The 21,049-nt window shown below is 43.0% G+C and overlaps 2 protein-coding genes across 2 annotated transcripts in view; one reads left to right on the top strand and one right to left on the bottom strand.

Moving 5' to 3' along the window:
* Tfb1 (transcription factor B1) overlaps positions 1-19,558 on the top strand; it is a 46,745-nt gene extending 27,187 nt beyond the window's left edge. The window contains exons 5-12 of the mRNA XM_050184471.3: positions 483-632; positions 1,286-1,365; positions 3,492-3,656; positions 9,654-9,854; positions 12,721-12,811; positions 13,821-13,936; positions 16,753-16,845; positions 19,469-19,558. Coding sequence (XP_050040428.1) covers positions 483-632; positions 1,286-1,365; positions 3,492-3,656; positions 9,654-9,854; positions 12,721-12,811; positions 13,821-13,936; positions 16,753-16,845; positions 19,469-19,558 — 986 coding nt within the window. The remainder of the gene's footprint in view (positions 1-482; positions 633-1,285; positions 1,366-3,491; positions 3,657-9,653; positions 9,855-12,720; positions 12,812-13,820; positions 13,937-16,752; positions 16,846-19,468) is intronic.
* Positions 19,559-19,652: 94 nt separating this feature from the next.
* On the bottom strand, positions 19,653-20,815 carry PMP34 (Peroxisomal Membrane Protein 34). Its single transcript, XM_050184472.3, has one exon. It carries the CDS (start codon positions 20,592-20,594, stop codon positions 19,653-19,655), a length of 942 nt encoding a protein of 313 aa, XP_050040429.1. The 5' UTR covers positions 20,595-20,815.
* Positions 20,816-21,049: the final 234 nt, after the last annotated feature.

Here is a 21,049-nt window from a genome sequence, read left to right as displayed (position 1 = left end):
CCCAGTTTATCAGAGACGACGAGCGTGGAGGGTCTGGGTGGAGTCGGGCGATATTGCTATTTCTGTCTATGCGCGACCGTTTGTTTGTTTGACTTTCTCCTTAATTTTACTATCTTGTTTTCGAGGGTTTGGGCGACGCGTCTCTCGCGGCGTAGCAGCGGGAGTGTTGATATAGCGGCTAAGCGGTGCGCAGTTTCGCTCTGCTGCAGCCGAAAAGCTTGTGAAATTTTGGCATCACTTTTTATTTCTGTAAGTCTGAGTGGCGTTTCGTTAACCTCTCAGTTAAAAGAAGCAAACTGTAGGATAATGTGAATGATAATTGAAGTTCTAGTACCACTTTTGTGTGTGTTCAGGTAAGAGAATTAGTTTGCTTTATGTATCCACTTTCTTTGAATGTTGGATGCTCGGATGACTGGTACATGGCTTGCCTTTTGTGTTCGTAGCGAATTTTAGGTGACTGTTTTCGATTTTTTTTTTTTCAGTGAAGCGGAAACACCTGGAAAATGTGCCTGAGCGCATGACTGAATCTGAATTCTGGACGCGGTTCTTCCAGTCCCATTACTTTCACCGAGACAGGCTCCACACAGGCACACGAGACTTGTTTTCCGACTGTGCTCGCAGTGACGATAAAGGTGTGGAGTTCTGGCTGTGTTGTTTGTTAGTTAGAACAGTGCGACTAAATGCTTGCAGAAATGGAATATTCTCGTTGACGTGCATTAATGAAAAAGAATATGTGATGTTATCATGATAGTTGGATTATTTTTGAAATGCTTAAGTGCATTCATTAAATTTTATACTGGCGATTAAGAACATACTGCGAGCATGTACCGAGGGTCCTTGGTAATATTTGGGCGTTTTTTCCTGTAATCTACATGAGTAAGCAAGAGTGTATTTGTTAGGTATGAGTCACTTTTGCTCTGAACCAAAAAGAAATTGATATTTTTGTTTACTACTTTGTGTGCAAAACCTGTTCCTTCTGAAAGAGCCTAAAAGGGAAGTTTAGGCATTAAAGATGTGTTCAAAGAATTATAACAAAATTTGTTCAGAAGAAACTTGATAGCTACCTGAAAGTAGCATAAATTCACAACAATACAAGGGTCTGTGTACCCTTCTCTGATATGTGCATGCATAACTAAAGCTCATCAGTCCATTCTGTGTTAGCTTTGCTGTTATTGACATTCAGGCGTGCTATAATCCGTGTTTTGGTGCTTATTATTTTAATGCTTTTTCTTTTTGCACAGGTTGGTTGTGTTCACTGTTTGCTATTTGTACATTGCTGTTCTAGATATACAGGAGGCTATTGCAAAAGGATTCCGTGATCCCTTTGTCGACATCTCATCTTTCCAGGACATCGAATCATTTAATGTGAGTCTGTATTTTGCGTATCTGTGGTCTCCTGTGTTTCAGAGCTTCGTTCTAAATAACTTCACAGCCTTGTTTGGAAAGGGAGTGGTGTTAGATTGCAGGCATAGAATGTATCAAAATGCAGTTGTCATATCTTCTGGAGTCTATACTGTAGTCTGCAACGAGTGTATTGTCCTTGGGGACGGATTTTGGCCTAAGTAATGAGTGCGTGGAGTGAAGAGCATTGTGCAGCTCAGTAACGTTGAGTACATTTCCATTGCTTTTTTGGCAGTTGGAAAGCTTGCCTTCCTTTTCTTTCATCGCCTAATACAGTGCTCTACTCTCCCGTTTTTGGTTATCTTTTTGTTGTTGTGTGTTATATAAACTGTCTTGTCAAAAAGCTTAGTCAGTTTTATGTTTTCTTGTTGACCTTATTCCATTTGTAAGGTTCCACTTGCGTGCTCATGTTCAGCGTTGGTTTGGTGTAGGGCTGCCTTTTCCCTGACCAGCTGAGCAAGTGATTTTGATTTAATTATCGAAGCATTGCTGTGTTTTTAGACTTAGATTGCCTCTTAGGACCTCTTATCTCTAACCGTGCCTTGCTTATTGTGATATCTGTGTCATGTACGGCACCACTCAAACAGTGACAGAAAGCAATTTCTTTACTAAAGAAAACTCTGCCAGCATGTGACAGCTCTGGGTAATACCATTATTTGGTAGGCAGTGCATACATTGTTTGTCTCTCAAGCTGTTGTGTGTGTTTGCTGTGTTGTCTACAAGCCAATAGGCCCAATACTCTCATACACTGTTATTTGCTTCTTCTTGCCATGTCTCTCAGGAATGCAGCTATCTGTAACATTTAGACAACAGTCTTAATGTAATTAGGACTTGGTCCAGCATATTACAATATATTTTAAAATGCATGCAGCATTGATACCCATATGCAGCATATTAGACACTCAAAGTATGCCATTTGCAGTGGTAAAAAGCAGCAGTGCTGTAAGCTATGGCCCATTAGTATAAAATGCCACTTTTGAATCTTAGAGAAGTAGGGTTTGAATACTAGCGCCATCAGTTTCTTATCGGCTCACTTGTTCAATCAATGAGTTTCACACCGTCTGAATAAATTGTGCATAGGCACAAGCTATGTACATAAAGCATATATTATACTCATTTGAAAGCTTGATGAATAAAAGAAAATAATGGGCTTGTTTCAAAACATTGCGTTGTGCTTAATTTGCACTGTGCTCCAGCATATCTGCAATTTTAGGCAGGGGCAAGTGAAGGTTTGAATTTAGTTTCCACTCCACTAAAGTCACCAAACCAAGATATTCGATAGATGGTAGCATTACTAATGGTATACCTGCCGTGTTAGTCCAGTGGCTACGGTATTCTGATGCTGAGTGCAAGGTTGTGGGTTTGACTCCTGGCTGTGGCACCTGCATTCTTATGGGGACAGAATGCAAGAAACCCCATATACTGAGATTTAGGTGCAGCTTAAAGAACCGGAAGTGGTTGAAATTAATTCGTAGCCCACTGTGGCTGTGTCCTAATACTCGCTGTAGATGGCTAAATGGACAACTAAGCGGTCAGCAACCATCTTGAGTCTCGTTCTAATTCTGACTAAGCTAGCAAAAGAGACAGCTTTACTAAAACAGCGTTGAAGACAAAGCGATGAAGACTACTTTGCTGTCCAAACAAAGTGATGGCTGAGCGGGAGGCTTGGAAACTTGATGAGAAGTTTGTTCTGCTCACAGAAAAACGCAGTCACACGCTTTTATGCATTTAATGTGAGCTCTGTTGTTTTTCATAGGTTTGCACCTGCAAAGAGTTAAACTACAACAATTATATGTGCATTTCTTAGCTTTTCTTAGTCGACGCGAGGTGGCATAATGTCGCAGGGACACGTTCCAGACAGTTTCAGATGAATTTCATGACTAGGGCTTGAAGCTGTTTTCTTAGCTGTTAGCGTTGACTGTCTCCAATCATGGCCAGAATTGCAGCACACCCTACGATGCATCATCAGTGTTGTTTTGGGAGATTAAACTCCATAATTTCACTTTGACCTTTCACTAGTGTTACATTGATGCAAGTAAGAAATGACATGTACACTGAATGACTGCTTTTCAACCTCTTGTGCATACCAGGAACGGGACCTGCCAGGGTCGGTGACATATGCAGGGAGTGTAGCGAATCACTCTATGATTCGTAGATTTAACCATCACTCCATGATGGTTCTACGTGCTTGCGGTGATGACAAGGATGCCCCTGTGGAAGCTTCCCAAGAAGAAAACCCTCTTGCTGTTAAGCACGTAAGTTTTTGCATGCAAAAGTTTCTGGGTAAAATGTTAATAAGAATAAATAGTTCCACCAGACAGGTAATTCTGTCAAAACGATTATTTTCTGGTTAGTATGCTGCTTCAGTGAAGCTAGCTTCTGCCATAGCATAAACCCATTTTGCCATGCCCTAAGTTTTGCTACAGTGAGAGAATGTAGTTGACAGAAAATGTTGGCATCCTGAAAAATGGCCAGATTGCTGGGAACTTTGTTTGATTAGGCAGCATTTTCACCTGTTTTGACTGGAGTTGGGGACTGCATCCAATATGTATGTGATTTCACAATAATACTATCCGTATTGTGACACAGATAAAACCCCACCAATGTTACTTGCTATACCTATAGTGTGCTGCTGTGCCTACTAGCTTACTGCAACGAAACGCTAAATTGTGTCCCTATCACCAGCAATTTCTCTCATCTTGTTGTCGTGGCTAAGAAAATTATGGCGCTAGCCCGATGTACAAATGTGCAAAGTTTCACCAGTACAAGATGTTCAGGACATTGCAAGTAAACTTTTTTGCACAGCCTAATGGCATAGCTAAGATGGTGACCTGCCAGCATCCTTATAACGCCATGCTGGACATAAAGTTGGCACCACCGTGGTTCGTAAACGTGTTGGCAGCCCCATTGCATCACAGGAAAGAAAAAGAAGTTGGGAACTTGTTTTTGCAACCTGTAAACAGTGTTGACAATTTGCACAATAACAGTTGAGTTGTTGGAGAGCATGTATTGCTGATGCAGTGACATGTTTCGGTAATCTGAGCCGGGCCACTTCTTGTACGTGATAGAAAAGCCGATGTTTGGTTTCGCCTCACGCGATTGTCCAGGCCGATCTAGGCCAATCGCGTGAGGTGAAACCAAATGTCGGCTTTTCGAACGCGTACAAAGTAGGGGCCCAGGCCCTTAGAACTTCAGATGTCATTCGGTGCTACAGAAAGTGTCTCAAGCATGCTGTTCATTGGTTGCATGCAACCTCATGCTCACATGATTCGTTTGAGCATGCAACCACCTTCACCATTGCTGCTTCACCAAAACCCTAGCCAATTGCTTTTACTATGTACTAAAAAAACTGACGTGGGCCACACGAGGCCTTGCACTTCATTTGCAGCTGTGTACAAGTCTGCAGCTGTTTTACAGGATGACACACTACAAATAATTCTTCTTGTTAAATATTGTGTTTCTAACGGCCTTTTCTGTCCAGTAAAAAAACATACTCCGAGACTCTTCACTTTCGACAGTGAGTGAGTTGTAATGGCAACAGCTGAGAGAAATTCATTTCATCAGCTAATGCATTTACATAAGCACTTCGCAACCCTTCTATGTCCTTTACAGTCAGTTCATACCATATTATGATGTGTAGAGATTGACATATCTATTACGATGTGTTCAGACCCAAACCGCATTGAAAAATGACAAGGACAGGAATAGCATCTGTCCTGTCCAGAAAAGAAGAAACAGGAAAGGCATTCTTTCCTGTCCTTGTCGTTTTTCAATTTGCTTCGTGTCCTAACCCTTTCTCTACCGAGTTTTTTTGGCCAAAAACAATACAAAAATACAAATATTTTTATATGCATAAATAATTATACGCACTTTGAAACAGCAACAACAACAAAACACATCCTTAAAAGCACTTTATTTGTAATATACATGCAAAATATTTTTTTTTTTTTGAAAGTATAGAGAAAGGATTGGCTTCACTGCAGTGCACAGTGGACTTTCTGTAGTTCTCATTGCAAAAGATGTCTCTTTGGAAATTTAAAAACAATACTGTGACAAGCGGGTCTCATGCTTGTGACAAAGGATGTCAGATCCCTAAATTGTAGACTTGGTGTGGTACATTTCAAAGCACGGAATAGGGCAGAGTGCTACTCCACATTCCTCGCACCAGGTACATGTAGTCGTTGTTTTCACAGAAAAGGAAATCTGTTAGTTCATTCGTTAGAAACAATTCAAAATGCGGCGCACAGCTCCCGTCCTCTTTCACAGGCACCTATAGGCCAGGCGCGGCTGTGAAAACAAACTCTGTCCACTGCCAACACGTTGAGACGCCGTCATCGTCCGAATCCGACGACTCGGAGAAGATATGCTGCTTAGCATTGTCATTGCCACTCTCAGAGGAAAATCAAGCTTCTTCTTCACCGTTTGCATCCGACAAACCTTCCCCAAACAAATCCTTTTTTCCGGAGTGGAGCCGTTGCCGACACGCGCATGCAAAGAGGAGGACGCCATTTTTAAATCCCAGTTGCCAGCATCGAAACGTTACTCGGCCAAAATGCGAGCTTTTAATTAGTTTTTTGTTTTTTTCCTGTGCCGTCTGTTGAAGCCAAAAAGAACTAAACAAAATGAATCAGGGTAGCTTGACTGCGGCAGTGCACAAGTGCTTGTTCCAGCGTGGACGAACCCAGCTTGTCTTCGGTGGGAGTGGTGCAAACCATGTGGAAGAGCTCAGCTCATCTATGGTAAGGAAAGGGTTAACACATCGTAATAAGTATGAACCAATTAGCCTTGCAGTGAGCAGTGATACACAATACATTATAATATGGCATGAACTGGTAGCCTAACATTCCCTGTGACATTATGTACATACCAAATTGCCCAACAGCGAACACTCCTAAGGTGTTTCACTTTTTATTTATTATGTATTTATTTAATTATACATACATACATACTGCAGACCACATAACGTGGTCCAAGCAGGACGGGCATTCTTTTTTAACAAATCACATTAAGTATAACGGTGAGCATACGTTGTGTTTTACATCCAGAGACAAATAAATAGCAAAAATGAACACAATGGGCAAATGTACACAATGCTACACGATGGCAAGACGATCACGCTCTGGTATAGAATTCCATTGAGACACTGTGTGCGTATAGAATTCTATTGAGACACTGTGTGCGGGAAAAAGGAAGATTTATAGCATAAGTTTCATTTGCTGTAATTATGACTACCGTTCTAGCGTAACTCAAATAAAGAGTCACCTTTCGCTTCAGCTGCTAAGCAATCGTCGCGACATAGCCCTTTTGTCGTTGTTTCATAAATACACCCACCACACTAACAAACGTTCCCTACACCTAGAAACGTCATTGCACACGTCGCACAGATTACACAATCATAATAGCTTCATGCGCATCTATGGTAAAACAGAAGCATTTAACTCGTCTGCAATTCCACGTGCCATTCGGCTCTGGAACAGCCTCCCCGACAACATAGTTGAGGAAACTGACCGTGAAAAATTCAAGCACTCACTCAACTCGCTTAACCCTTGTTAACCATTGATATTACACTCATTGTCCTGTGTTATTTTTCCTACCTTTTTCTTGCACTGTAATATGTTTGTTACAAACTTATAGAGTTCCTTTTTATTGCACTCATATACAGCTTTATGTAGCTGGTGTTTTTTAAAAATTTATTATTGTTACTAGATTGTATGTACTTACTTGATTCTATGCCCCCCCTTACTCAATCCCCTTGTAAGGTATTTTACAAATAAATAAAAGAAATCTGTTCTTGCGAAATATGGCGTTAAAATCTTGGTTGGTGATGTCGTGTATTTCTTGTTGATAGAGGGGATAAATACAATGAAGAGTCAATAGCAAATTTCTGGTTAAGAAGAGAATTCAGGAAGCCCAAGCGAAATTGCCTTCTTCTGTACTGAAATGGTGGTATGTTATTGGCTGTCATTGGTTCCGACGGAGAGTCCACACAACGAAATTTAGACAAGATAAATTGAACGGCCTTTCTTTGAATTCTTTCGAGTTTATCAATGTTACGTTTTGTGTAAGGGTCCCATACTATGCTTGCATATTCTTGCTTTGGTCTGATATATGATTGATAGCATAGAAGTTTTACGTTTGGTGGTGAATTACGAAGCTTGTGTCTTAAGAAACGCAATATTCTGAAAGCAGAACAAATGTTGTCAACATGTAAATTCCAGGAGAGGTTAGCAGTGAACGTTACACCTAAATATTTGTAGCTATTGACATGATTAACTGTAGATGAACCTAGGGAGTAAGCATACTGAAAAGGGGATTTCTCTTTAGTTATATAAATGGAAAATGTTTTTTGTGCATTTATGACCATGCCCCTCTTCTTGCACCATTCGTATATGTAATCTAGATTTTTGTTTAGTTCTTGTTGATCATGTATGCTGCAAACTTCACAGAATAAGATACAGTCATCTGCGAACAATCAATTACATCTACGATATCATTTATATAACACAAAAATAGCAAAGGTCCTAATACACTGCAGTCTTGGGGCACACCAGACGTGACTGGTAGAAGGTGCGAATTTCGATCCTCGACTGTGACAAACTGCACCCGATTTCTCAAATATTCAGCCACCCAAGCGACCAACACCTTTGGAAGACCAATTTTGTTTAGTTTATAGATTAGTTTGTCATGAGGAACATTATCAAAGGCCTTACAGAAATCTAAAAAAATTGTGTCTATTTGAACATTATTATCAAGACCTTTGGCAAACTCATGCGTAACAGTGACGAGTTGCGTCATGGTCGAATACTTCTTTCTAAAACCGTGCTGAAAACTTGTTAATATTGAGTGTTTGTCAAGGAATTCTGTAATCTGATTGGCTATAATATGTTGTATAAGTTTACAACATGAGGAAGTTAAATATAGCTGTGTGTAATTAGGTAGTAATAATCTGTCGCCTTTCTTGAATATAGGGATTACTCGGGCCGTCTTCCATTCATGTGGCAGGGTTGCTGTTGACAAGGAACTATGAAAAATAATAAATATTTCTAGATGTCGATTAAAAAGACAGTTAATTTCACCTGTGCCTTTTTTGGCTTCATTTTCTGATGGCTTCACGCGCTACTTGCTGGTTTTTTAAGAAGATCATCAAGCAGTGCATAATATTAGATTCCTCCTGTCATGAATAATAATATTCATGACAGGAGGAATCTGGCTGGACACACAAGGAAATGTGTCCTTTCGCTGTTGCACATAGTGTTCCCGTGCTTGCAATGCGAGACTGTAGTCGTCTGTAAAACATGCGCAAAATGGTACATCTATGTGCCTTCCTGCATGTGTGTTAGCTTAATAACATGTTCCTATATCACATAACTTCCACATAACTGCCTTAGTACAGTAGGCCAAACTCATGGCTTCCAACTGAAAGGTGTGAGTTTGAAACTTGACCAGAGACAAGATTTTTTGTCTGCCCGGCCACATTTTCAGTTGGCAAGTGTTCAGATATCTTAGCTTTCTGATAGTAATATGGATGAGCACCTCTTTAGTTTGCAAGCACAGACTGAAGCAGCAGATGCAATGCAGTGCTGTGCAACTTGTTTAAACACTAACATGGGGGATGTAGGCTGCATGCAAGAAGTAGCACTACTTGATGATCTTTTTAAAAGACCAGCGAGTATCGCATGAAGCCATCAGAAAATGAAGCCAAAAAAGCATGGGTGAAATTAACTGTCTTTAATCGATATCTAAAAATAATAAGGAAAATGAAAATGGACGAAAACACCATGAGGAAAGCTTGCTCTTGTTGGGAGATGGACCCACAGCTTCCACACTACACTAGTAATGCTCTATGAATTGAGCTACACGGTGGCAGCTTTTCCTTTATCCACAGTCTTAGTTACTTGTATATGTGTGCCAGGAATAACCCTGGGAGTGTTAGTGCAAGACACAGCCATGGCGCAGTCATAGAGTATGCAGAACATCATTTCAAATGCAGGCATAACGTAGACGTGATCTCAGACTGGCCACTTACTGACAACTGGCCGATAAATCCTTGTAAACTGCCTCAAAACATCACGGCTGCCAGATACTGGACCCTTACTGTGCAATGAAGGGTAAAGAGAACTGAGTGGCTCTGTTTTGTTAGTAACAACCACACGAAGCCAGCAGACTATGAAGCCAAGGAAAACATAGAAATTTCCCCAATGTCTTTTGTGGCTTCACTTGTCATTCCCCTTTCTCATTTTATTCTCTGCCAGGCCAAAGTGTGGGAAAAGGCACAGCTGGATGACCTGGTTGGCAACAGTGGGACTGGCAGTGGGTTCCCCGTGCGGCTGGGCCAGGGGGAGCGTCACCAGCGGGGACCCACGACAGGTGACAGTTCGGCGACACCTGAGGCTCATGTGGCACCTAGCGTCCTGCAACGGGAGCTCTCGCAGTGGACCCCCTCAAGCCAAGGGGTAAGGAAGCGATAGCACAGGCTTTATTTGTGCACTGTACTGGTACTTTGGACTTTTTGTAATGCACATTCTTGGGCATTTATCCCTTAAAAATTCAGGCTTGGAAAGGCTTGTATCTTACAATTGTGCGCAGGAGTACAATTGCTTGAGCACTGCCTATTCCGTGTTTTTTTTTAGTGCATTAGCATTAGGAGTGTCAAAGCGGGAAAAAAAGTATGTGTGTTAAGTGATCATCAGAAAGTTTCCTTTCTTCTCGTGCATATAGACCTTTCTTTCATGGGTGCCACTATATTGTGTAGGCAGTGGCACTACTATCTAGGGGCAGTCAGTGTTCTGGCTTCGGTGAGCGTTTCGTGCTGTATACGAGGTATACGCTTGGCGGTAGTTTCTGGTGGTTATTTTGCGCTCGTGCAGTCTATTTAGTATGACATGCCGTCTTTTATGTAGGAAACAGTTTTGTGAGATGTACTGAAGTGATTCAAGTTGACAGGCCGCACTTTCTGCTGGCATTTAGGCAGACGGAGCATCCAGCGTGATGTGTGTGTGTGTGAGAGAGAGAGAGCCTGCAATCAGCCTCGAAGATCAGTTGTGTATTTCTGAAAATTCGTTTCACAAATGTGCCCTTACTGTTGCACTCTCACTAATTCTAAGCTGTGGTTTAGCAGCAATGAGTAGTTATATACGAAACATAAGAGGAACCTAACAGGGTGGCTACCGTCCTGCTGAGGAATAAGTTGTTTGTGCTGTTTACCTTGACGCGGTGTGGCACAGAGGCGGGTGTGACAAAGGGGCTCGTGTTTTCTAAATGCGAAGCATTTCTTGGCGAAGATTTGCCACTTTGACAGTATCTATACCGCCGCCTATGCTTTGGTGCTCTCATGGTTGTTTCGTTAACTTGATAGATACCAAAATTGGCATAGTATGACAAGAGTGTATGATGAAAATAAATGAACATAGATGTCATATATATATATATATATATAACAGAGAAGAAAGGCGGTTAACTGAGGGGCCCAATTTTATTAGTCATATCATAAGAAGCCACCAAACACTTGACACCAAGGACAACATAGGGGAAATTAGTTGTGCTTAATAAGTGAAATAAAGGAACAATAAATTAATGGAAATTAAAGTGGATGAAAAAACATCTTGCCGCAGGTGGGAACTTAACCCACAACTGTCACCAAGGCGTCTCGTGACGCTTGCAGCAAAAAGGACGCTCCACGGCCGCCGCCAACGTCTGTGGGTGGTGGTGCTGGCTAACACTCCCAGGGTTCTACTAGGACACATAAATACCCAAGAAAGTGGATGTGGAAACGGTGCCGCGGTAGCTCAATTGGTAGAGCATCGCATGCGAAATGCGAAGGTTGTGGGTTCGGTTCCCACCTGCAGCAAGTTGTTTTTTCATCCACTTCAATTTTCATTAATTTATTGTTTCTTTATTTCATTTATTAAGCACAAGTAATTTCCCCTATGTTGTCCATGGTGTCAGTGTTTGTTGGCTTCTTATGATATTACTATATATATATATATATATATATATATATATATATATGCAGTGCAACTGACGGTGGTCTGGAGCAGACCACTCCTAAACAGCGCAGAGCTCCTAAACAACACTTTACAGTGTGGTGCATGCGGTTTAAATCATGCACCTGGGATCTCAAATAACTGCAACGTAATGCTCACGCATTTATCCCGCGTTTGCCGCTAAATCACCTCTGAATATTTCTTCTTTTCCAGTTTAGCAGTATGACTAGAACATACATTAGATGGGTGAAAAGAATTGCGTGTCCTCTGCTCAAGCAAAGGACCTATGCAGTGCACCTGTAACGCTGGAGTAGAGCTGTTTGTGGACATTAGGAAGGACAACACTTTAGGAAGGACAAGCATGGGGAACACCTTGAGGAAGGACAGTAAACTTTTTTTGGAGTATGTATTGTGTGTAAAATATTTCCAACTTAGTCACAGTAAAACTGGCAAATACCACTGTTTACTGCATGCTCACATGGCCTGAGTATCAATCAACACATTTTCTGAATATCCATTCATAGTTGCAACATCATTGTCATAGACAGTCAGGCCCTGAATGGTGCCCTCACAGAATATAGGGAGGGTCCTTTGTTTTAAGGTATTACATTGTGTTTAAGGAGGAAGAGTGGGGAGTAATCTTGGTTTTTGTTGTCTGGCAGCCCAAAGTTCAGGATTTTCTGGTAACTTTCAGAAATGATCAAACACAGGCAATTATATCTTTTTGGACCGAACAGCAAAAGCTATTTGATTCACACCTCATTAATTTGCATTTTTTTGATAATTCAATCTAAGTGGCATAGTCCAGCCAAACTGCATTGAACTTCATGTATACTTGCTTGTTAATTTGCGTGGAAATCGGGTCCACTACAGGCGGTTAGAACTGTGTGCCGCGGTGGCCAGTTCCTGGCTTGAACTAAAAGTCGCTTTTCCAGCCAAGCGATATGTCGCGCGACATGGTATCACCTTCGCCATCGATCGACGCCTTGGTGACAGCATCCTCAAAGTCTCAAAGGCAATGCTTTTGAGGACTGCGTGCACCGGAAATGATTAAAGGAGCTGGAATCACAATGGGCCACCATGTTCTTACATTTATTTTTGCAAATGGTTAGTTGCATTGACATAAGAGGATGTGGCCAATATGGCATGTTTGACAACTCTCCAGCTGCTGAGGTTGAGCAAGCAAGATAAGCTGCACCATTTTTTATTGTCTTTGCTGAGTCGGTGCGTCGTTGTTCATGTTGTGGGATATTTCTATCGCGGCAACGAGACCTACACTATGCACATTCTATGTCTTTGTCGTGTGGTAAATGCCTTGTGTTCTCCCTTTGTGCAGATACTGCCTGCTTCAGCTGCCCTGTCTGTCCTGGGTGAATTATCTCCAGGTGGTGCCCTGATGAAGAATGCACAACAGGTGCCTCTCAAAGGCAAGCTTCATGTTGTTTGTGGTAACGTGTTGGTTCAACATCGCACAAATAGTGTAGATGACAAAACAAAGTGAGGCGCATGACCCAGGTACTGCATTAAATTTATTTTCTTGCAGATTAATTTGTTGTTAATGATTATATAAGTCTTTTTTCTTTCTCACTACACCAGAGTGAGTTTCAGATTCTAGATGCAGCTGTGAATACTAAGAGTTTTGCATTTATTGTGATAGCTTTCCACAGACACAGCAGCCACACTGGCGGTGTTGGTTTCATGCCTTCGCCAACTGCAGCCCACTTCAGATGGCAAAAGAGAATGCAGAACCAATGTTCTGTGTACACAAAACACATTGTTCCTCTGTAATCATGACGTGCTGTGCTAGAGCACTGGCACATGACTGCAGGATATAAAAGAAGCACTTTGCATCATGGGCAATGCTTCACAAGATGCTGACCACAGCATATGTGATGGGTCAACCATAGCTGCAAGGAAAAATTAATGCATCACTGTCTCTTGTCTTGTCACATGGTGAGGCTCTAAACTACATGCCGAGTGCACCTTGACACGTCCATACCTCATAGCATTCACATGCCTCATAGTATTAAACAATAGAGGTAAATAAGTGTGTCAGCAGGATGTCTCAGCAGATGAATTGGAAGCTATTGCCTGACTTTGACAATCATTCTGCGATGGTTTCTGCTCAATTTTCTTTTTTCATTGGTTGGGCTACTTGTGACACTTGCTCTTTCGAGTTGCGCATTCAGCATGCATACGCTTTCCAGAAGTAAAACTACGTAGTTGCGTGTTAGCACCATTTCTGTCTATATGTGCTTTCTTCGTGCCTTTTGTTAGACAAATTGACAGTGATTTGCAATTGTCCAATCATGAGTGATTTCACATGTTTAAAATTTTGCCAGTGTGATCAACAATTTGGCTGAAATTGTTTTGGCCAATGTAGCCAACAGTTTGGCAACTGTGAGATGTCGCTTTGGTGTCTTGCTCCTTCTACAGACACAGTGAGCGTGGATGTGCAGCGAGATCTTCGCAGCATCTACACGGCCCAGTTTGAGCTTTTGCGGCACTTCTGGACGTGCTTCCCCAGCACCAGTGCCCAACTTGAAGAAAAGGTGAGCACCCTGCCGATTGGCCAGACTGCACCGACTACCGATCTGTACATTGCTTCTCATTTGATTACACAAATGTTTATGAAACAGTGCCATGTTGAAGGAATCGAGACTCGGATAAATGACTTGGATAATAGAAGGGTGATGTTTCCAGTCGAGAAGCTTTGAGGAACAGCCTCAAAGGTGGCGTTATATTATATAAAGCTTGATGGTTAGCATGCTCACCATGTCATGAGTCAGTAGTGGGTCACGTCTCACGTGTCGACAAATGTGCACCAAGTTTACAGCTAATGATGCTGTGTCGCCGAGGCTACACATTGGTAAAAGCTTAGCAAAGGTCGAAAAACGAAATTTTAATCCTGCTGCATCTTTGTAAAGAATTAATGCAGGTGGCAAGGAAACCTTGGCAGCTCTGTGCAACCTTGCAGGTTCACAACCCATAGTCCGGCAGCGCAATGTTTTCCATTGCCAAGGCTCCACGGCACCCGCCAGCATGCTCCTTGTTATAGCCTTGGAGTGTTCTTATGTCAAGAATGTGTTTCTGCAAAAGTTTTCTGCAGCCCTCGTGTGACCTCCTTACTGATTTCCTTGCTCACATGCTGCACCTAGCCACATCTGTAGCACCATTGCTGGCAGCCTCAACTCGGCAACTGCTTACACTTATCAGCGTAAAATCGTTAGAAACGTAGATACTTTCGATGGTTGTACCTAAGTGTGAATGGTCACCCGTATATGTTTACAAATTTTCAAGCATAAATGTTTAGCTGTCTGTTTACTGCAGCAGCTGGTAAAATACAACTTTTGAAAATATCTCCAGTGCGTTACTCATAAGCCACACTTTCTTCCTGCCAAAGTTTCTTTTTAGATGTACCTTGCAGTTGAGAAAAGACACACTTTAGAAAACCTTCGTAGAGCTGCAAAGCTCAACGAACAAAACTTTGATAATTTCTCTCCACATCCCTTGACTAAGCCAACATCCCTTCCAAATTTCATTGCACTATATCTTCTTTGGTTTCTTGAATTCCTGCCGACATTTTGTGCAGAAGTTGACAGCAGACATCCTTCACCTCATCTAGTCATGATAACAGGTTCACTGTAAATATCGGTAAGTGTAGTTGGCAGGAACGTCTGGGTATGCCAAAATTTCATGGCCCAGTGATAACTCCGCACTGGGTCATGGTGCAACTATGGCTTACGTTATTGGTGTTCTTTCAAGAACGAGTAAGCAAAACACTTTTCTCTCTCTCTCTCTTGTTAATCCAAAGTGCCATCCAATCGGTTAGCCCTCCTGTATTACTCTACAATTGAAAAAATACACTGAGATGATTGCAGTGGCTCTGCAGCTGAGTGCAAGGTCATGGGTTCAATAACCAGCCGGGATGGCTGCACTTCGCTAAGGGAAGTCTCTATGCACAGGCATTCATCCGTTTAGATTTAGGTGTGCATTAAAGACATAGAGTTGGTTGAGATTGGTAGCCCTCCAGTATGATGTCTCTCATAGCCATCAGTGCAGCTTTAGCATGCAGGACTCCATCTACAGACCAGTCCCATCACATTCAGTGCAGATGTGCACTGGGCCTGCCAGTGCTGTTGTACCAATAGTCCTTAGGACTTTCTCACTGTAGTACTTGGGTTCAAGGCAACCTTGAGAGGAATACCAGTGAGAATGCCATTGTGAATTTTGCCAAGGAAATATTGGGGGGAAAAGTGCATTGCCTCATCCCTGCTCCGATTGTACACTTTTGTTACAGCGGTAGATGCTATGGGCTTGCTCCCCTGGTCGTTTTTGTCGCTGGAACCCGAAAAATCCTTTGCGAGAAAATTACAAAGAGAAAAGAAAAATTCTCATTGTGCCATGAGGATTTCACTTACGACCAGCAGGCTGGCAGGTCAGGATTCTACCCTCAGCCACTCTGCCGATGCTACAGCAATGGAGAATACTGATCCTGGAAAGCAGGATCACGCCAGCAGCTGCCATGGTTGGCTAACACCCGCTCAACATCTGCGTACTGGATAAAGCTGGCATCGATGTCTTCTTCGTGATCTCCCCCTGCACTTTCCCATTTGTGGAAGCGGTCTGAAATTAAGCTTTCCTTTTCTACATTGAATGACAGTGATTGAGCATATCGGCTTTTTCTTCTATAGCGCTTGGCTTCTCATCATGGTTACTGGGTTGCACTGCTGTCTTGTTTTCTTCAAGGATAACATGGGGGCTGTTAATGGGGTAGCCCAAATATAAATTTGAGAAAAGCCTAATGAATCTAGCAGTAGGAAGCTAAAGGGTTGTTTGGTAGAGATCAGTAATTAAGTCCAGACAGGTAAGAGGAGGAAGAAAAGCAAGTCTTTCCACTTCACCAATTGGAGGCGCAACTTCCGCAATCAAATACGAAATTGCTCGTCCTTACCTGTGAATGTTCGCTTCAACAAACACCCCGCGAAACAGTCCGAGGCTTTCGGTGCATTATATTTCGCCAGCTATTACACCACTGCTCCACCTTACAGGTGAAACTGTTATGTTTTTGCTCTCTTCCCTACTTTTTCAACTTGAGCATTAAGTTGTCTTGTCATGGTAAAGGAACTATGTGCTTTCTACTCTGGTTGCCCTTCATCTTGCTAAGGACTTCTGTTGCTGGCATCGTTTGTGTCACTGTGACATAATTAAACTCGTGAAATTAGTCCATTTCTAGTGAACTGAAAGGACTTTCCCTGCCATGGCGTTTGAGTAATGTCTGTATCAAAACAGGTTTGAATATGATGTGTACAATCACTGGTGCAGGGTTAGGAACTGAATTTCATTATTTTACTTTGTTGTATTGCAGGCAGTTAACATGAGGTCTACACTGGAACGCTTCCAATATGCTCAACTTCAGCCTTTCCGAGACAAGCTTCTTCGTGAGCATCACGCTCCTGATGTGAGTAGCCTGAGGCCACATGTTATTTATTTCTACTTTCCTGACAGGTTTATTATCCCCAGTCACTGTTTTCTGATGCATCATAATAAATAGTATGATTGGAGGTTTGTGTGTATTATGCTTGTAAAGCATTAATGTCATAGTGAAATTGAAGGACAGAGAGAGAGAGATACAAGCTTTATGATATGCTGGACATACGAAGGACAGAATCCTTTTTGGTAAGTGACTGATCTTGAGTAAAGATATTGTGGATTCTACTTGGGTATTCTGCTAGCTTTTGTAGCTGTTTGGTTGTATTTTGTATGTGAAGAGCAGTAATGAGCCAAGCAATAAGTTGATCGTGGTGTTTGCTCATCACGATTATATTCAAGAGCACGTCATAATATGAAATGATACGTAAACAGATGTAGCCGCAATTAAAACGAATGACCGTGCAGTTTCAAGCTGAGCATTCCAGCCACCATGCAGTAGCTGGTGCTTTGTCCGGGTGAAGATGTAATATGTGCAGTGCTAAATCATTCTCCCATACCAGAGAATGTCCAGAACAAAAGCAATGGTGTTGTGAAAATCATTTCATGTGTAGTTGTGTGAACCAGTGACCATGTACTGGATACAGTGAAGAATCCTACTTGGCTGTAGTGAAGACTACGTTGGATATAATGTAGAGTGGAAATGTTGCTCAGCAAATGAAGGGTAAAGAATGATGAAGGATTAATTGGCAACATGTACTCTTTACAGTGATTGAGTTAAAGGAATCGCAGCACCTCTTGAGTCTGAAAATTCTTTTATTTTTTTTATTTTTCGATGTTGGGTTCATTATTTAAATGTTGTGTTTCTTGCCCTTTCCGTGATAGCTTTTGCACTTACAGACAGCAGAAAATGATTTGCTGTGGCTACTTGCATGATAAGCCAAATGTGTTATGGATGGTCCCTTTGCTTGTAAAATCAGTACAAGTCATGCATGATCAAAGTGTGCTTTTGAGCTTATGTTTTCGCATAACAGCAGTTGTGAGCTATGCAACAGGAAGATCGTGGCATTTGCGCTTTACACTTTGGTTTGACAGCATGTCGTAACAAAGAAAGGTATCTGAGCAGGCATGCTGTGGTCAAACCAGTCATCGCGCAGAACCAAGTGTGTATGTCAGAAATGCACCCTTCTACTGTGTGTGTACGCGAATAGGGCTTAGACAGCTATAACATTTTGCCATTGCAAACTGATCAGCAGTCATCTATGCAATGATCTTTGCTCTATATGGGCAATATATTAATTACAACTTGTCCCCCTAGGCACAGCCTATACACGACAAAAACCTCAGTCAGAATCAATTATTGAAGGTGTAGTCTGCAGAGACAGCGTAACTGTCATTATTTATTCTTCTGTAAATATTTTAAGCACAAACTTTGTACCATTGCTGTGGAGTGATGTTAATAGCACTGTGCTATATACAAGTTTGTTGCATCCATTTCAGTTCTAACATTTGTTTTTTTAAAGATTTCATTATGCGACCTTGTTTATCTGTTTTTTTTTAGACACTCTGTACAGCCTTGCTTGCCAGAGTAGGAAAATCTCCTTGCTTTCCACTTGAGGGCTTCGATCACTTTATTGTCGTGCCGAGTGCTTCCTCCTCCTAACTGGTTGCACGGGAAACACAGCACTCCACTTGCGTCATGTGCATACCTTGTAAAGTTGCTGCAAGCACTTCTCTTTGCTTCAGATCAAGCTGGCACAAGGCCAAATGGGTGCCTTGAGTGCCAAGTCTTTATCACAGCACCTTGTTTGCTTATTCTGGAAAGTCCGCTGTAGTAAATGCACTCAAACATTGCTATGTTTAGTGTTCAAGGTTGGTTAGCTGACGCAGCACCGACTGCAAAGGGAAGTTTCAAGAGTTGTCAGAGAAAAGATCTACATAATGCATTCGTGATCTGGGGAGTGAAAGAAACAAGGTTTCTAGCACTTATTCAGTAATGTATTGTGTATGACATGATGGACATGGCAGCATAATTGCACCAAGATCTGCTTAACCATCAGAAAGAAAAACTTGTTCCTGCACTATCCTTCTCACTTAAAACATGAAATGAGCAACTTCAAGTCATAGCAAGCATACCAAATTTTCCGGTTGGTGAGTAAACATAGTGTTAGTAGTTTGGCACCATAGTTTACCATTGTAGCATTCATAAAAGATATAATTATGCCCAGCTATCAATTTTCGACGCTAATTTCAGCTCTAGCACACCCGGTGGCTTCTGCAACATGTCAGAACCTTGCCCATTTAGGTCCATCTAGTAGGTGTAGAAGGGCTTGTACTTACCACATTGCACTTCTGCAATACTGAACATGTGATTTTGCAACATGTGCAGCGTAATTGGTTCAGAAATAGTTTCTACTAAACATGCTATGGAGATACACACTACTAGAGCATCGCTCCATTCAAGCTTGCTAAGGTTTCAGGACATTGAAAAATAAACACAGTTGCAAAATTGACTCTTGAACACGAGAACCAATAAAGAAGTAGTTCATCAAACTATTGTCACTTGCACTTATTGCCATTGTTAAATTTATTTTCCTTCGATGCCACTACAAGCTGTCCTAATAGCGGTGTCATATGTTTTGTTGTTTACACAGTTGGCGGGCCACTTGGACGACCTTCTGCAGGCGGCCTACACAAAATTCAGCAGCTGGCAGTCTCGTCGTTTGTCGCTGGGGCGAAGATGACCGACAGCGCAGCTGTGGGGCGTCGTATAAAGCAGAAAAAAAGAAATAAAAAAAATTCGAACCCTTTGCGGAGTTTTGTGTTGTTCTTTGTTCACTAAGCAGCGCGGCGCACCGCCGATGGCCTCAATATTTGCATGACGAAGCGCACGATCTTCTCGTAAGCTACGAACATGAGCGCCGCCGTGAGCACCGTCTGCCAGAGCTTGGCCTCGAGACCCCTGTAGAGACCAGGAAGACCCTGCGTTCGGGCGATGTGCATCAAAATTCCGAGCAGGCTCTTGTTGGTCAGCTCCGGTGGGCAGCCGTAGCGCAGTTTGGCTTGCACCAATTGCAGCGGGTAAGTAGCCACGGTCGAGATCACCTTGGACACCGCCCCGATGAGGAAGACGACGGCGCCGTTGAGGGGCAAGCCAGCGCTGTCGGCGCGCCGCTTGAGCGCCTCGTAAACCATGAACTGCACAGAAGGGCTGGAGACCAGCACGAGCGAAGGTAACGTGCTGGCCCACAAGGCCGACATGCCCTCGGTGCGGGCGATGTGCACCAGACCGTGCCAGAGGCCCTCGTACCGCGGGTGCTTGCGTAGGGACTCGCGGTCGCCGGCGGCCAGCTTGGCTCCTTGCATCTTTATCCGCGTATTCACGACCCATAGCGGCGTGGTTGTGAGGACGTTTACGACACCAGCGAGGGCAGCCAGCAAGAGGTCCGACAGGGCTCCGTGCCGGCGTGCGTCGCCTGCGGAGACGACCGATCGGAGACCGTGGAACGAGTAGAAGTACACGAAGTTCGAGCACCACAGCGATGTCAGCACGGGTCCCAAGCCCCTGTACACACCGCCCGGTCCTTCGTCACGCAGAATCTCACGCAGGAGGGCGAGGGTGCTTTTCGATTCGCGGTGCTGCTCGACTTGCAGGCGGGAGCGGACCGTGTCAAGAGGAAAAAACACGGTCATGGCCATTGCACTGCCGGCGGCTCCTCCGACAGCGTGTACGAGGGTGTCGTACGTGAACAAATTGTCCCATCGGATGTGCTTCGACATCGTGAGGCCGGTCGTTCGGGGTGTGCCTGTCAAATACGCACCCGGCTGCCTCCCGCCGTCTCACAACTGCGGCAGCATCAGTTGATGAATGACGGACGGCCTCTCAGCTGCACGTAACTGGAGGCCTTGAATCTTGAAAGGTCGCCAACTGCTGACGACACCTATCCAACCTGACACCACTGCGACACGCGATATTTTGATAATTTCCTGCTACGCGCTTCCGACGCTAGCCGCTAGAGACGCTGCGGGTGTTAACGTTGCATTCCTGTAAGTGTCGCTGGCGTGTACAGCGCCACAGGTAAACGGCGGAAAATTTGAAAGCTTAGAAATGGTTCTACAGCGAACATTAGCACGATTTCGCCTACACAACGCCAAATTGAATTCGTCGCAGCCTTTTGAAGCATATACATTTATCGGACTCAGTCACTCAGTCTCGGTTTTCGTGTTTCCAGTTT

This window comes from Dermacentor andersoni, chromosome 4 (assembly GCF_023375885.2).
Source record: "Dermacentor andersoni chromosome 4, qqDerAnde1_hic_scaffold, whole genome shotgun sequence".
NCBI lineage: Eukaryota > Metazoa > Arthropoda > Arachnida > Ixodida > Ixodidae > Dermacentor > Dermacentor andersoni.
This window is presented reverse-complemented; position numbering and strand designations above follow the sequence as displayed.

Coding starts and splice junctions, on each gene's coding strand:
- PMP34 (XM_050184472.3), bottom strand. CDS start 20,594: ATGTCGAAGCACATCCGATGGGACAATTTGTTCACGTACGACACCCTC.